Source organism: Thermobia domestica, chromosome 8 (genome assembly GCF_964235325.1).
Source record: "Thermobia domestica chromosome 8, izTheDome1.hap1.1, whole genome shotgun sequence".
In the NCBI taxonomy this organism is placed as follows: Eukaryota; Metazoa; Arthropoda; class Insecta; order Zygentoma; family Lepismatidae; genus Thermobia; species Thermobia domestica.
This window is the reverse complement of record NC_137461.1, coordinates 101,497,119-101,515,128: the sequence shown is the minus strand read 5'-3', so window position 1 is coordinate 101,515,128 and position 18,010 is coordinate 101,497,119. Positions and strand designations below refer to the sequence as shown.

At 37.6% G+C, this 18,010-nt stretch overlaps 1 protein-coding gene across 3 annotated transcripts in view; it reads left to right on the top strand.

Moving 5' to 3' along the window:
• Positions 1–18,010, top strand: part of Mhcl (Myosin heavy chain-like) — a 545,621-nt gene that overhangs the window by 107,334 nt on the left and 420,277 nt on the right. The window contains exon 1 of one of the 3 annotated variants that reach the window (XM_081768807.1): positions 8,142–9,343. The exons of the other annotated variants lie outside the window; for them this stretch is intronic. Coding sequence (XP_081624933.1) covers positions 8,426–9,343 — 918 coding nt within the window. The 5' untranslated portion in view covers positions 8,142–8,425. Of the gene's footprint in view, positions 1–8,141; positions 9,344–18,010 lie in introns of those variants that run through there. 3 annotated transcript variants of the gene reach the window in all.

Sequence of the window (18,010 nt, the reverse complement as noted above, 5' to 3'; positions counted from 1 at the left end):
TGTGTATTCTCTCAGTTAAAGAAAAAATCAAAGTTCCTGTTAAGTAAAAGGGAAAAGTTCCTTCTGACATAATATAGTCAAATGCAATGTTGTACACGATTGTTCAAATAATGTATAACGAAATTATTCACAGCAGTTAGCAGTGTAAGTTGCAGTACAGCCAGAGGTAACATGCGTCAAGGGTTTGATATATGGAGCGGGTGCAAACTTGTTAGAAAACAAAGTTGAACTCAGATTGATCTTTTAACATCAGCACTAACTACTTCCAACAACTCTGTCTGGTTTCTCCTTCTTGCGTAGGCGCACCAAAATAGACTGAGTGGTGAATACGCAGAGGCGTGGAGATGCGTGTACCAATTGGAATCCAGCGTTAGAAACACAGCTCATGCCACGAAAAGGTATTATAACAATTAAAAAAGAAAACAAATTTAACAGTAGGAATCTTTGTGTGAGATTGCATCTTCAAAACTTAATATAAACGAGCAAATGAGTTGCAAGTTTGATTTATATATTTCATCGTACACCATACATATATCTTTACTCCGGTGGAATGTATCTCTAAACAGTTAATACATATTCATTAGTTAGGGCTGATAGAATTTAACACGAGAAATATTTTACGCAGTCTTTTCCAAAGGAACATATGCCTGACTTCACAATTTAAGATAGATAAAATTTATAAATGAAATAACGAGACACTAATTAGAAACTTTAGTATTCAAGCTTAGTAGAGTTAAATAAATTCTTGTATTTCTTTTGTATGCTTTGCCTTGACATTAAATGAAAATCAACGTAAAGGTTTTCATTTACATTTTGCGGAAATTCAAAAGCTATTCTTATAATCAATCCGCCTATCCTTTGAACTATTCTAGTCTTACCCGGGAAGTACTTGAAGCTGAACCAACAAAGTGGGGAGGATGCATATATTTCCTGAAAGTTTGGATCAAGGTAAGATCAAAACCGGTTACCAGAATTGGGGAGGTCTCATGCATTCTGCTTGGGGGCAGCACTTTACTCATTTTTATTAAAATCTTTAAGCTTATCGTTCAAGTCCGGTGCAACCCTGAAAAATCTGAAACAATAAGACAGATATGAAAACAGAAAAACATATCTTTCATCATTTCAAAAGCATAACGTATTAAAGTAAAATAAATTTTCCTAGGGTCTCCCGCAAGGTCCCAGACGGGGTCTAACTCAACATTTTTAAATGGAAAGGGGGGAGATCAACTTGCATATCGTATGAAAGTTGGTATTAAATGAAAGAAGATAAATCTCGACTCTGTCTGTACAATAAGCCTCTTCAAAATAGCAGTGGATCAAAATATCAACACAGTCTTCATTGCAAAGTCTATGGCCACTCGTATAAATCTGAAACGGTGGGATAGGTTTAAAAACAAAAACTATATCGCAAATTTTTGCATATAAATTCATGTTATTGATTATGCTCAAATTCTTAGTGCTTAACATTAATTAAACCTAAAACACACCTGTTGCAGTAATTTTACGACAACAGTGTTGCCAGGGAACGCGTTATGTAAAAAAAAAAAAAAAACGGACTTACATCAAATAGCCTTTTTATATGGCAACATAGCATCAACCTTGTCACATTTTTGCACCAGTGGATAAATGTTAAAGCATACTGTACATTTACACAGGAATTCACCCACAGGAAATTAGTTTCCTGCAACTGAATATTGATTTTCTTCATTTTGCACATTTTTTTTATTTTACACCGGTAATTTCTTTCGTTACTGCACAAAAACATTACAAGTTTTAGCATTGGTCATGATCTCGAAAATATCTACATAAAACATGCTTACATTTGTTTTAAGTCTCACGTCTTTATCATTCTTAGATCAAGAGATATACGCAGTCAAACTTTGGGTTGCGCAACTTTACGGACACACTGTAGTATTAATACTATGCTAACGTACAATACTGATAAAAAAAACTGGTTGTTTAAATGATTTGAATTACACCACTTTGTACAGTATTTATCCAAAGTTCATTTCCAATATCAAAATATTTTGCTATCACAAGGTAACAGGTTAGTTAGCGCAAATTAAGAAGCTTAGACGATTTCAATCCATGGACAATATTACGGAAGGTATTCTTGGGTTTTACCGAACGCATTAGCGGAGGACTGCACTGCGTAGGTTTCCTTCTTACATTCTAACATATTTATCTACAGATGGTGATCAGAAAAATGGAAACACCTGTAGTTGGCAACACGTCAGATTATGGGTTGGCAGTGGTGTCGTGGCCCCCCAGCGCCGGACCGCTGGTGGTGGTGTGTTAGGTTGGTCTCCATACTACGTCAGGCGCAGTGGAACAGCAGTGTCCAGTGGCTTCAGCAGACGGAGATAGTGTAAAATAGGAGACCTCTCAGATTTTCAAAGAGGGCAAATTGTTGGTGCGCGGTTATGTGGAGTGAGTGTGACGGCCGTGGCTACTGTGTTAGGTGTGTCGCGTGGGACAGTGTCGAAGGTGATGACGGCCTACACAACACACGGGAAAACCACATCGGGGAAGCGGAACAGTGGGCGGAAGAAAATCATGAGTGACAGGTCACGCCGGGTATTAAAGAGCATTGTCACGCAGAACCGTCGTACCACTGCGGAGCAAGTGACGGAGGAACTCAATCAGCACCTCCCCCACCCTGTTTCGACAATCACAATCCGCCGCGAATTACATGACATGAACTTACGGGGTCGTGTTGCACGGGCCAAACCGCTCATCAGAGACCATAACGCTTTCGCACGCCGCAAATGGTGCCGCAACCATGCAGCTTGGACCGTTGAGGACGTGAAACGTGTGATATGGTCGGATGAGTCATCCTTCACCCTATTCCCAACCACGGGCCGTGTTTATGTGTGGAGAATGCCCAAAGAAGCTTATGATCTGCAGTGTCTCCGCCCAATTGTGAAACATGCCGGCGGCTTGGTGATGCTGTGGGCGCCATATCATGGTTTTCATTGGGTCCTGTAGTCACACTGAGCGGACGAATCACTGCCAACGATTATGTCGCAATTTTAGGAAACCACTTGCATCCTATGGTCTGGATGTTGTTCCCGGACAATGATGCCATCTTCCAGGATGATAATGCACCCATTCACACAGCTGGCGTTGTTGCAGCGTGGTTTGAGGAACATCGGGATGAAGTTCAACACCTCCCCTGGCCTGCCCAATCCCCAGATCTCAACATAATTGAACATCTGTGGTCCGTCTTGGAAACACGACTCCGGCGACGATTTCCACCTCCATCCTCTCTCACACAACTGGCCGATGCCCTGCACGAGGAATGGTGTAAAATTCCACTTGCTACCATTCACGACCTCTATCCTCCATCCCACGTCGCATCAAGGGTGTTCTGAAGGCGAAAGGTGGCCCGACACCATATTAATCTGGTAAGTTGCAATTTCGTTCAGGTGTTTCCATTTTTCTGATCACCATCTGTATGTCGCATCTGTAATAAAGTCATTTCTTCTTTGATGACTCTTCATCTCAGTCTATGTTCTTCCGTTTTGAGTAACTCTAGTTGCTTTTCGTTTCTCCTCAGTTTGATTATAATTTTCTGAAGATTTTTTTCGCTCGACTCAGTTAATTTTCTAAAATCTCCATATGATTATGTTCATGCATACGATAATTTCTCATCCCTCTGTAGTAATGAACTTTGTTGGATCTGCTTCTTATTTCACAATGCTCTGTACGAAATTTTTATTGTCTTTTCTCAGTCTCGTTTAATGATTCATAAGAATTAAAGTTTTTCTCCACAAAACTTCTTATCCTTGATTTTCGGTTCGTATTTTAGCAATAGAAGAAACACGGTAATAATAGTGAAAAGTGGATTTCAGTAATCGATTCAGGGTATCAAGTCATTAGCAGCACCGTACCAAAATAGGGAGTGGTTGGAATTTATTAGTACTTCCGCTTTCAATTCTTATTTCTGTAAAGGAAAAACGGTAAGGGATATCAGAAAATGTTTTTTTTTATCAGATTCAGCACCCCAAGATTTTTTATATGTATTTAATTTGTACCAAGAATCTCTGATTTTGTTCTTTTTTATTGCAACCAGTAGTGATAAATATCAATTACCACTTCCGGTTTCAATATTAATGTCATAGAGCAAAAGCAGTAAGAGAAATGAAGTAATGGCTTTTTGATATGGATTCAGCGTCTGAGGAACAGGTTCTGTCTTTGATCTTATTCCTCTATTCGAGTAGTTATAGACGTACTACTTCAAGCTTACGTATTTAATTCTTGTAGTTGGGACATTCCATGTGAAATGAACCAATGAAGTGACAAAATCTGATCTGACCATCTCTTTGTAAAAATTAGTGCACAGCTTTATTACAGCGGGAGATGAAAAAATCCCAAATATTACCTCTCTCCTCCTAAAAGTGTCTCTATACAGGGTGTTCAAAAATGTTTAAAATGGCATTTTTTTCAGTTACAGTGATTATTAAGAATTTTCATAAAATGGTTAATGTATGCACCAGAGACATGAAACAAACAGCATTGGAAAGCTTAAAGACTGCTCTACAAGTTGTACTATATTGAAGAAACCTGTAAAATAAAAAATAACACTTCAAAAATTCAAATTAAGATTTTGAATTTTGAATTTCGCATACAAATTTCCCTGCGAATTTGTTCAAAATTGTCCAGATTGTAATCTCATTTGTGTACTAAAACACTACAAAGTTGCATTTTGGGCACTCAATGGGATCCGGTTGAAAATTCAATATAAATCAAACATTGCACGATATTGACCATGTGAATATCTGGGTTCAGATCGATAACCATTTGCCTGTAGCTATTTACCTGCAGCATCAGAGAAATTTATATTCAATTTCATTTGTTTCCTGATATATTCATTTGAATTTACACAATTATCCACATTTCGAGTTATTTAGAGAGGTATTACGTTTCCGAATAGTACTTAATATAGGTCAGTATGGATGTTTCTAACTTTATATATGCTACATTGATACATGTTATTTTCATTCCTTTGTTCCAGGATTGCTGTTACAGAACTTACGAAAGTTAGGGATATATTTCCCTCCGTTTCGCAATATTTTTATCAAATGTATTATGAAACACAGTGACACTGTTCACAAAAATTTTACACACTATCATTACAATTAGTCAATAAATTATTTTTCCTATTTCAATTATGCACTTCCACATGTCCGTGACAGCAATCCTGAAACAAAGGAATGAAAATAACTTGTATCAATGTAGCCAATATAAATTTAGAAGCATCCATACTAACAAGAATAATGACCTGTATTGAGTACTGTCAAGAAACGTAATACCTCTCTAAATAACTCGAAGGGTGGATAATTGTGTAAATTCGGGATACGGACAAAATCTCGCGGCTGAAACATCGCCGCCCAAAATCTCGCCGGACAAAACCTCGCGGGACAAAATCTCGCCGGGCCAAAACCTCGCCGCCCAAAACCTCGCGGGACAAAATCTCGCCAGGCCAAAACCTCGCGTGGCCAAAACCTCGCCGCCCAAAACCTCGCGTGGCCAAAACCTCGCCGCCCAAAACTTCACGGGACAAAATCTCGCCGGGCCAAAACCTCGCGTTGCCAAAACCTCGCCACCCAAAATATCGCGTGGCCAAAACCTCGCCGCGAATGAAACTTTTCTTTAAAATTTACCCAGTGAGTTTCTTAATATGCAATTCCACATTACAAATAATAATAATAAGAAGAAGAAGTAGAAGAAGAAGAAGATACAAAACATCGTGTGCGTGGGCTTTCTCGGGTTATTCCCGTTTGCTCCCACTTTCTTTATTCGATCATTTCCTTCATCCTGGTCATCTACGTCTCCTTTAACCTACAGGACATAATCAAGGGACGTCGTAAAAACTCATATATTATTTCATACTTTCATAAATATTATTAGATTTTTGTTGAAATTTTAAGTTTTTGGATGTTCCAAAGTTCACGAAACTAACTCCGTTCCTTGTTATTACTTTCCTTATGCAGACTTTCGTTCCCTATAACCAGTTTAAAAGCATCCTGTCGCCCTACCTTCACATTGAAATCCTCTAATACAGAAACAGAATTTTCATCTGGTATCGCGGGACTTGGTCAAATACCTGTGATACTTTTTCTGAAACAGCGTCTTTTATACTGTCATCCTTATCATCTGTTGGAACATTTACATTTTGGTCAGGGGAGATTTTGGGTATGGCGATATTTTGGGGCGCGAGGTTTTGGCCCGGCGAGATTTTGGCCCGCGAGGTTTTGGCCAGGCGAGATTTTGGCCCGCGACGTTTTGGACGGCGAGGTTTTGGCCAGGCGAGGTTTCGGCCCGGCGAGATTTTGGGCCGCGAGGTTTTGGCCAGGCGAGGTTTTGGTCCGCGAGGTTTTGTACCCAAACCTGTAAATTCAAATGAATACATCAGGAAACAAATGAAATTGATTATAAATTCCTTTGATGCTGCAGGTAAATAGTTACAGGCAAATGGTTATCGATCTGAACCGAGATATTTACATAGTATCGTGCAATGTTAGGTTTATGTTGAACTTTGAATCGGATCCCAGTGAGTGCCCAAAATGCAACTTTGTGGTATTTTAGTACACATATGAGATTATAATCTGGACAATTTTGAACAAATTCGCAGGAACATTTCTTGCGAAATTCAAAATTCAAATCTTAATTTGAATTTTTGAAGTGTTATTTTTTATTTTACAGGTTCTTTTAATATAGTACAACTTGTAGAGCAGTCTTTAAGCTTTCCAATGGTGTTTGTTTCATGTCTCTATTGCACATATTAACCATTTTATGACAATTTTTAATAATCACTGTAACTGAAAAAATGTCCTTTTTTGATAGTTTTGATCACCCTGTATGAGGACACTTTCAGGAGGAGAAAAGTAATATTTGGGATTTTTTCATCTCCCACTGTAATAAAGCTGTGCACCAATTTTCACAAAAATGTTAGATGGTCAAGTCTGATGACTTGTTGATTTGACATGGAATGTCCCAGTTCGAAAGTCTATCTTAGTTTCACACTGCGAAACTCATTGTGTGTGTGTGTGTGTGTGTGTGTGTGTGTGTGTTTGTGTGCGTTAGAAGCACCATGGTCAAGAAGATGGTGAGAAATAAATTATGATAATGAAGTGAATGGTGAAAATGACAATACATAACCATGCTAGATTCGAACCCCCTACAACAGATTTTATAATACCCTTAGATCTCACAACCATATTAGCCAATTCTTACCTTTTAGGATTTGTTGTGGTAGTATTTATTGATAAGCCGATAAAAAAATGCAATTTTAAACACGTAATAACCTTGTTCTTGAGGGAAGTGATTCCATCCGCCCACCTCTACCTATCGTGCGTTGTTTATTTAAGTATTTATTGACAGTATTCTTTTTTCTGGCAGTTTGTGTAAAACTGTTTCTTCTTAATTCATTTTTTTAAAAGCGCTTTCGTAATCGGTACTATAGAAGATGTGAACTAAAATCTTATGTGAGATTTGAGTCACATATGCTGTTACTGGGGATCGAATCCAGGATCATATGATCAAAAATTGTACGCGCTTTTTATTTGGCTAGTCGAGAGTCCTATAAATGAGGGTGATATTTTTAATGTGTGAGAGAGTTGCATAAAGAATTCAAATGGGGACATACATATACATACATATATATATATATATATATATATATTATTGTTTGGCCCATAATTTGTACGATTTGTACGATGTCATCACTTATGTTGTTGAACATTAAAATTATCCTGTTAACTATTGTTCAAAGTTTTGTTTTATATGTACAGTACGTCTGCATATGTTGTTGGTGGTCATCATTATTTTGGTTATTCTTTTGTTTTCATGTAATACATCCTAACAAAGCTAGTTATCCATTCTGTAATTAATGTTCTTAGTGCAGATGTGAGAGAGAAGTAACTTTTCTTGTTGGGCGGGAAAAGGGTTGGGCTTCACGCGTGTGGCCAGGAAATTGACGGAAAGTTCCGACCGTAGTCGAACATTGTCGAAGCTCCCGTGAGAGGATACTCATCAGGGAGTGTGGAAATGAGATTGAAGCAAGGCAAGTGAGAAGAGAAGCATTGTACAGTGATCTCCCATTTCCCACTCATTCTGATTTTCCTGTGACATATGACAGTGACATGTCTTTTCAAGAAGTCTCATCGTGCGATCTTTTCTTCGTGAATAAAAATATGTCATCCTCATTGAACAAAATCGTTCGTGAAGTGAACGTCACCTAAGTGTTGTGTCAGTGACTGTTGATATTTTAAGTTCAAAATAAAAGAAGTTGTTTACAGTGAAGAAAAGTGACCTGTCACTTTTTATGATGTTGTGTGTCGTGTGGTCACGACAGTATTTCTGTCATTACGATCAACAGTGTGGGTGTATGTGTGTTTATGGAAATTAAAAGGCCGCAGACATGTTGGGATCTTTTGAAAATTCTCTTCGAGGCGGTGATATTCCGAGAACACCAAAGAAAAAACAGTTACACAAGGCATGCAGTGGTGAAGCACATGGGAATGGTATTCAAAAGGATAGAAAAAATGTAATTTTGCCCCCTTGTAAACGTAATTGTTTGCTTGATCATTGTAATATATCGTTAAAAACGTTGAGCGATGCAGATAGTGGTCAAGAATCATTACTTTCACCACTTTCTCCGAGATCCAGTAAAATTTTTCCGGGTCTCATTTTGGAGGGTGATCGTCGTGGATCTAATGATTATTGTGATTCAAATTATTCCAATGCTTCTTCGTCCCCGACTCGTATGCAATCGAGATCACCTTCAGAACGTTCCCTAGTCCAGTCTCCAAACATTCGTGCTGTGATTTCGTACTCAGTTACCGATCGTTTATATCAAACACCAACTCTGTCCTCAGCAGCAAAATCTCGAATTGATAAATTGCCTCCATCGGGTGAAGTTGATAATGATTTCCTTCAAAACCACCAAAAACATCTAAATAATGACATTGTAGAGGGATTAAACAAAGTTGGTCGGAGCCAAAAATTAGTGTCAAATCGTGGTTTTCATTCCGATGTGACATCGGACGATGATCAGGACTCCGTCATTGGGCGCAAAAAACATTTTCGTGATATTCCGAAAAAAGTTAAAAACCTCAACCGACGTTCCACCAGTGCTCATTTTCCTCAAGTAAAATATTCCAGTGATAATGAAGTAGGCCGTCGTGTTAAAAGATATGCGGGAAGAGCATCATCGGCACATAGCATTATTAAAAGTGATGTCTTCAATGAAATATTATTCGATTGGAAACCTAAGTCAAAGATGCCTTACAAGGATATTAAGGAATTACTCTTTACCAAAATGGAGTTGTTGGAAAAGGTAAGTCTCTGAATTGTCAGTAATACGTTTTTATTCCTTTCTTACAGATTATCGAAGGAGAGAGAGATAGACATTGAATTTCTGAATTTCACTACTTGTAATATATATAATAGAGAAAGAGAAAGAAATCTATCGTTCTTTCTACGGGAGAAATCTTCACATACTGGAAATTAAGATTTGATTATGAGGAACGGCTGACAAAAAGGTCTGGGCACAGTCTTGATCACGATTCTTTGATCTTAGACGCGGCTGTGAAGGAAGCCGCATAGATAAATATTAAGACATGATCAAGAAGTCGCTTTATTAAGATTTTATCGCTTTTAACTGTGAGAAGAAAAGTTTCTGAATATTCTGATTGTTATATACAGTATTTAGAACATCAGGTAACAATTGTCCCCTTAAGTTGGATAGGTAAAACTTTATTATTTACAGATGTGACATCCTCACAAGCCGCCTCTATAATGAATTTTTTTAGAGAACATTGTAGCAGAAGGAATATTTTTAGGGATTTTTTTTTCTCTCGGGGAAGTTGGTTATTTCCTTTGACCCCCTCCCATTACCCCGAGATATAGTTCTATGTGGAAATCAGGAGAATTTTGTGTAGCATGTGCAAAAGGATACTTATGCTTTGAATATCTCTTACCTGTATTTTGTTTGTGATGCCAGATTTCATCAAACAGCACAATAATTTCTCTCTCTCGTCTGTATGTTTTGGCTGTAAACTGGTCAATTTTATGTATTCGTGGGTATCAATTTAAAGGCGTTTATTTTAAGTCGGTTGGACCCCATTTTGAATTCCTAGTCAATATGAAATGCGGACTACGGCTTTTGCAAACTTGCACTTTTACCTAGAAGTGTTCCCGTGCCTTCCTCACCAAACATGGAAACATGAACTTAGCCATGATGGAGCTGTTCTTTCGGTCGTTGTCACCCTTGCTGACTTGCGACAGGTCATGATATATTAATATTTAATACCAAGGAGTTGGCTTACTTTTTAAAGTTTACCGAGCGGACGTACGCTAGTTTCTTAGCATCGGAAATTTCCAGGTTTAACAGTAGATTATTGAAATGAAATCTTTCTGTTTAACGTCCAACGGATATAATCGTTAGACTAAGGGAAACGGATGATTAAGTGAATGATGATGGAAAAATTAGTTGAATGTGAATGTCCCGTTTCCTTCAAGAAAGCCCACGGACACGATGTTGTCCCCCACAAACATACTTGTGCAGGGATCAAACCAGGGACCTCACACATCAGAAGTAAGCGCTCAACCACTGAGCCACCGTGCCCCCGGTAATTGTTTAAATCTACTGATCTACTTCATTTCTCATGTTGTTAATGACTGCAGTAAAATTGGTCTTATAAGATGTATTTTGCAGTTCGATAATTAAACGAATTTCTATTAATAATATTCATGCCTTTGCATTATCCACTAAAATTTAAAAAAGAAGACTTGAAGAGCATTATCAATAGCGTTAAAAGTTGTAAATTTTGCGCCATGCATTCATCAAAATAAGACAAAAATAATTTTGAAATTTGGCGACCCCACTAAAACTTAAGTGTATGAAATACTGCAATGATGAGAGTTTTAGATGTATCTATATTTGTCAAATTCGTCATTGATTGATTTGATTACACATTAATGACTCTTTCAACACCAGGTGTATGTACCAGCAGCAGGTGTATGAGACGGAACCTGTTGTTTTGAATCCGAAACATTATTCGAATTCACATAGTTGAGAAAACATGTAAACTATGGACTTGTATTCTTTTTCTCTTTCTTTTCAGTTACATTTTTCCTTCAGTACTTCAGACATTTTTCCATGTTGTTATTACATAATACAGTCGAAAGCACTATTGCTTTCCTACAACTAGATTTTCTTTTGCTCAGGTTTAGAAATAATTTGACCAATTTGAATACAACTTTCAGTAACATACAGAGAATTGTGTTGTATCTGTGTCAAAGAAAACTTCATTTAAATTGGTTAGTTAATTCCAAAGCTGTTGACGAAAGAAAAGATCTAATTATTCATTTTTATTCTAAAATTGCACATGCAGCTTTAGACGTGCTGTTAGTCTGCATGTCGCATGTCTGTGTATGTGCATAATATATAACAAAATGGTTTTCAGAATATCTTTGGTAAAAAATATTCAATTTTGTCAATATACAGGGTGTTTCAAAACAACACCGACAACGTTTTTTTTTTTTAAAGGGGATTCTTGACACCAAAATGAGACTGAAAGGAAGCATTTATGCACCCAGGATGGTCTATACTTTTTGAGTTATAGGCTGCCGAAAACATGAAAAAATGAATTTTAAAGGTTCATAGCTCCAAAACTATGGGACCTACCATAGTGGGGTCACGACTTCACTTAGAAATTAGTATGTGCCCTATCCAAATATACATGGATTCTGAAATATACATGTTTCAGAATCCTGCGGTACTTCCGCAAGTAAAGATGTTTTTATAGAGGTAGTTGGTGAGTACTTCAAATTATATGCCCGTAGCCAAACTTGTTTTTATAAATTTTGCGTGAGTACCTTGGGATACCTGAAACATGTATTTTTGGATAGCACACATATTAGTTCCTTAAGTAAAGTCGTGACCCCACTACGGTAGGTCCCATAGTTTTGGAGCTATGAACCTTTAAAATTCATTTTTTCATGTTTTCGGCAGCCTATAACTCAAAAAGTATAGACCATCTTGGGTGCATAAATGCTTCCTTTCGGTCTTATTTTGGTGTCAAGAATCACCTAAAAAAAAGACGTTGTCGGTGTTGTTTTGAAACACCCTGTATATTGTCAAAATTGAATAATTTTTACCAAAGATATTCTGAAAACCATTTTGTTATATATTATGCACATACACAGACATGCAACATAGGCTTAATCCCTACTCATTCACCCCTTTATTCTTGACAGATATTAAATCCCAACTATTAGGCTTATTCCCTGACACGATATATGCAACCCACTGCGCAGTATTGTCTCGCTGGATATCTATACGAACGGCGTTTGTATCCTTCCTGAGTGTTCTCCCGTCTTTGTGCATTGAGATAAATTTGCATCTCTTTCGCATACGGGCGATGTATACACCCAAAGCAAAAACACTTATTTTCTGTTTTCGTTTCTTCTTTCTGCCTGCTCATTGCCAACCTCTTCACTCATTTCCATAACACATTGTGACAATTTTGTACACGTGATTGGTCCATTTCCGAATGTTCTCCTTTCTTCGCATGGCTCTGTTCTATCTCATTGCCTTGCGCCGGCTATGGGTAGTATTTCGTACTTTCAACCTTTTCCGATATCTCTTCTTGTTCTCGCTATGTTCCAAATAATCTCATTCTGACCCTATTTTTATGCCCCTATTTGTCCCTTTCAATGCGTTTGTTGGTCGATATAAAAAATTACATGTTGCTTCTTTTTGGATGTTGTCTATGTCTGTGCAATCTTATCAAAATCGATGTGATACACCGAGGTACCCTGCCTTGTAAATAAATACAATTTTAAGAAAAGAAAATTCTAACGCTTTTTTTAAACAAATTGAAAATGAAATATTATCTTTAGTTTGTTGTTTCGTGTTCATGGCATGTCCGTAGTCTGCACGTCCTGGACAGTTCAACCAATTAATGAGTTTAAAATATGAGATCATAGGCAATGTTCGGGCCCATGTAGACCTTTATACTCGATAGGCAAAAGAAACATGCAAGAGATGATGATATAAGAATATTGTAGATGTAGGAAGTAAGAAAAAGAGAGTAGAAACTCGAAAGACGGTGAAGGTGATTTTGTCCACCAGAAGCTCATACACCCCAGATTCGAACTAGCGACTATTTACGTTGTGTGAACATCGTAATACTGGCCCAATGTGCAGCCTGTGAAATAAGGTGGTTACAAATGTTTATGCTATAACAGTATGCAAATTTATACTCGTAGTTTTTCTAATTGACTTCTAGCATACATTCTTGAAAGACACATTTCAGCGATAAAGCTTAATTTATCATTGGTATTTTTTTTCATGTGACATTAAACGTTGATATTGCACTGCAGATAAAATAAAAATCTTCTTGGATATTCTAAAATTTACAGTTGCCCACCTTTCAGTGCCCTGACAGTTAAACATGAAAATCCTTGTCTGAGCGTTGTATTGTACTATGTGTTGGTTCAAGCGAAATATATGTTGTTTTTTTTTTCCTTTCTTTTCATAACAAGTACTATAAGCTTGGGAGATGATTTGCTTTAATTGTTACTTTTATTTTGCCTAATTACATATTCATGATCGAATTACTAATGCTAATAATAGAGAAGAGAGCACAAATATGCTGAAAGAACATTGATGAAGTAACAGGTGCTTATTACGAAGTCTTATGACTAAGTGCACCAACTGTGAGAGAAACGAATGATTCCGCGTTCTTTCGCCCATGACTATATGTGGAAATTGTAGCAAATGTTGCATTGTCAGCCGCGCAACTACTTTTCCTAGACTACCTATGGTTCACAACAGTCCAGATTCCAGTTATGGTAGTCACCTCCTACTCTCAAGTAGGTGGTAGTGGTTTTTCTCTATATCCAGTCATTCTTATTGAAAATAATTAGAGAAAAACTAATTGCTTTCTGTACCATCGTGCTTGTACGATACAACCGTATCTGTGAAATGTGTTAAATAAAGCTTATTATTTTATTCCTACTACGAATTGATTGATTAGAATTTAACATCTCTCTCCATCATCAAGATAGTGGGACATCATCTAGTGCTTAAATTAGAATCCATACGTGGTGCATAAAGGGGATTCACACCTCTGGTGAGAAGAGTGCCTAGTTCGATCCTTGGTGATGTGAACTTGGGTGAAAACATCATGTCCGTGGGTTTTTCCTTTCCTCCCACATTCTCGTTCCACTAATTCAAAGCCATCCACGTTCATTAAACATTCGTCGTCATTAGCCGAAATGGGAAAATTGTGGGACGTTAAATTAAAGTTTAAAAACCAGTTTTCCCATCTCTATTTAAAACAACTGAAATCGATTTATATAAAGGTAACCAAGAAAGTTCTGTAGTTTTTTATGCAGGTCTGTTCCGTTGGCTCTCACACCGTGAGTTAAATGCAAATGGAGTTAAGGAGAAGGTCAGTTGTTGGTTTGAGTATATTCAACATACTGCCTGTGGTAGTTCAATTACACCGTGAACTTGCGTAAGGACAAAGTGAACATGGAACCTCCACAGAGCGTCATAAGGGTGTGTATGCTATATGAGTTCAAACTGGGGTCAAACGCCGCTTCAGCGGGGCGGAAGATAGACCTTTGGTGAGGGTGACGTGACTACGCGGACCGTGCAGCGATGGTTGAACAAAATGAAGGACGGTGACGAAATACTCGAAAACGTGCTACGTGCCGGAGAACCAACACATGTACAAAATAAAAATCTTCAGACAGCAATTGAATCGAACAGTAGCCAGGCACGTGAGGAACTAGAACTACAATTCAGTGTGAGTGGAGAAACCATTCGGCAGCACTTTCAACAACTTGGGAAGCACTATAAGTTAGGTCGATATGTCCCATATGATTTGACTCATCGCCAGAAGGCAACGAGAAGACACCTGTGTTTGTTTGCTGTCTCGTCTGAGGAAAGAGTCATTTCTGGACAGAGTGTTGACATGTGATGAGAAGTAAATCCTATACGAAGCTCCATGATGCATTCTTCATTGGTTAGCATCTCATGAACCCGTTTAAAACAATCGAAACCAGCACTGCCAGAAGAAGGTCCTCCTGTGTTTGGTGGAGTGATTGCAGCATCGTGCATCGGAAACTGCTACCGCTTATCAGAGCATCAATGTAGCTGTATACTGTCAGCAGTTGAGCCGTGTTCAAGGAAAACTCAAAACTCTGGAGCACTTTTGAATCGCAAAAGGGTTACTCCTGTTACAGGACAACTCTAAGCCCTACGTGACTAAGATAACCCGGTACATCGTTCTCGTCTTGGATATGGAATACTGTTACATCCGTCATACTCCCCGGACATTGCACAGTCCGATTATCACCTGTTCCATTCCTTGGACAATCACTTTAGAGAACACCAGTTCAAATCCTTATTAGAGACTAGCAGCGTTCACCCCGCTTCGCTGCGGTCACCCCGGAACGCAATAAACTTTGTTACTTAGATAATTTTTACTTTTTCGCTTTCAAGTGATATGATAAAAACCATAGAAGATTGCACTAATGTTAACATTATATCGCCTGTCATTTATGTTAACCCGCCCCGCTTCGCTGCGGTCACCCCAACCCGCCCCGCTTCGCTGCGGTCATCCCGGAACGCAATAAACTTTGTTACTTAGATAATTTTTACTTTTTCGCTTTCAAGTGATTTATAGCGCCTGTCATTTATGTTAACCCGCCGAGTCACAGGGTCATGCGGGTTGCATATAAGTACGTTTATTTTTATATGATGAACTAATAACAAAGGATTTGTACGTATGGACACCTGAATGGTCAATTATCTCAAGACACTGGTAATTGAAAATTAAAGTGATATGATAAAAACCATCTAGGGTCCAAATCCTAACAACCCCCCAAAAATGAAAGAAATCGGTTCAACCGTATTAGCGTGATGAGCGGACAAAGGATTTTTTCTACGTATGAACACCTGATTGGTCAATTATCTCAAGACACTGCTAATTGAAAATTAAAGTGATATGATAAAAACCATCTAGGGTCCAAATCCTAACAACCCCCCAAAAATGAAAGAAATCGGTTCAGCCGTATTAGCGTGATGAGCGGACAAAGGATTTTGTGCGTTCTCTTTTATATATATAGATGTAAAATGCACTTGATACTTTGTTTGCTTTACGGCCCACCAAGCTCTACTGCGATGAAATCCGTGGCCTTCCAAAAAGTTGGAAGAAGGTCGTCGATGCTGATAGGGATTTTTTTTTTTTATCTTCCAGGTACGTCTTAGGTGACATATCGATTTTCGAAGGTAGTGGGTGAAAAAGCGACAGAACTTTCTTGGTTACTTTATAGAAAAACCGAAAAAGTGACATATCGTTTTTCTCCAAAAACCGGTTAATTTTTTTCACTGAAACAATTTTAAATTTTCTCCAGTAATTGTGGGTTATGCTGAAATCCGAAGCCGTGACTTTTGCCGAAGCTGGTATCCTTTCTTGTTCTGTAGTACTCATTTACAAACAAGTTAACGAAGAAGGAAGAGATTACTATTAGAAACACAAACTGGTTCGATAGAAAACCGAACCTGTTTTAGAATCGAGACCGTTTTTGGTAGAAAATCGAACTAATTTTAAAAAATTGGATTTTTGGAGGTTTTCAGAAAACCGAATTAGATTCTTCTAAAGATCGAATAGCCGGTTTTGTTCCCACCACTATTAAAGATTTAACTTTTTCCTGAACGTAATAGAACGCACGAAGACCTGAATTAGGCAGATAGATTCCAAACCTAATACAAGAAGGGATATTGTATTCCCTCTGTCATTTCTGTAGGAGATTTAGTGATTTTGGATCATATTCGATGTACACGATCAAGGTATTGTAGTTACACTTGCTTTACTTTTGGTACAAAGTGCTACAGGTTCGATCTCACACTATATGATCTAAATAACTCACTAAACTGGATATTCAATTTTGTTTCAGTCATATGCTAGGTGTGTCAATATGGGTGTACACATTAAAGATATTAGTAGTGAAAATATGGCTGGATATGTAGATTAGATTGTAGTAGCGCAGGAGTTAAGTACATTTTTTCAGAATAAATTATTATATAAGAGTTGTAATAGACCACTACAATAACTCAATAAATTTCCGAAACAAGTATACTTACAGTGTTAATTTATACAGTCTAATGAAACAAAGCATTGAGTGAGAATAAAAAGTTAACGAATGTTCTAATTGCTGATAATTACAGTGTCATCTTGTCATAAGTAACCTTAATAAAATTGTATTCAGATACAGTGCACGTTGTAGATGAATTCGGTGGAGGTTTCTCCGTGTGGAAAATGATACTTCTGTATCTACGCACATTATGTTATAAACTTGAGAACAAATCTGTATTTTGAAAAGCCACAGTACCTGAATATTCAGCTGTATCATCAAACACAGTCGTGAAGGTAGCTAACTTTGGAATACATATTCAAATTCAAATATCTCAGAGTCTATACGAGCTTGTAATGGAATAAGATGCAAGCCAGCTTTGTCAGTATCCTCTTTCCTGGTCTCAGCACCACTATGGTAGAACACGGGATGATTTTGTATTAAAAAAAGGTTTGCTTTCAATTGATTTTGACAAATTATTTTATCATTCCTGTACATTTTGTCCTTGAGACTACAGAGCGTAACTTTAGAATGTTAAAAACAGGCTTTGAAAGATCTTCGAAAGTTGCCTTTTATTCATTCGTTGATTACTCAGTTTCAGTAATGATTCATAAAGTGATTGCGTTAGGTCCCTAAGACGAAACGAAAATAAATTTTTAAAAAAGTGCAAGCAATTTAAGTCTATGAATCGCTCTTAAGATAATTGGATGACAGTTTGACGGAGAGCAAGAATTCCTCAGAAATAAAGGGAACATGCATTGCAACATCATATTTGCCTAGAAACTATACACGACTGCAAAATTGGCTTTGTTATGCTAACCAGCCATTCTTTTACTGGATCAAGCCTTTG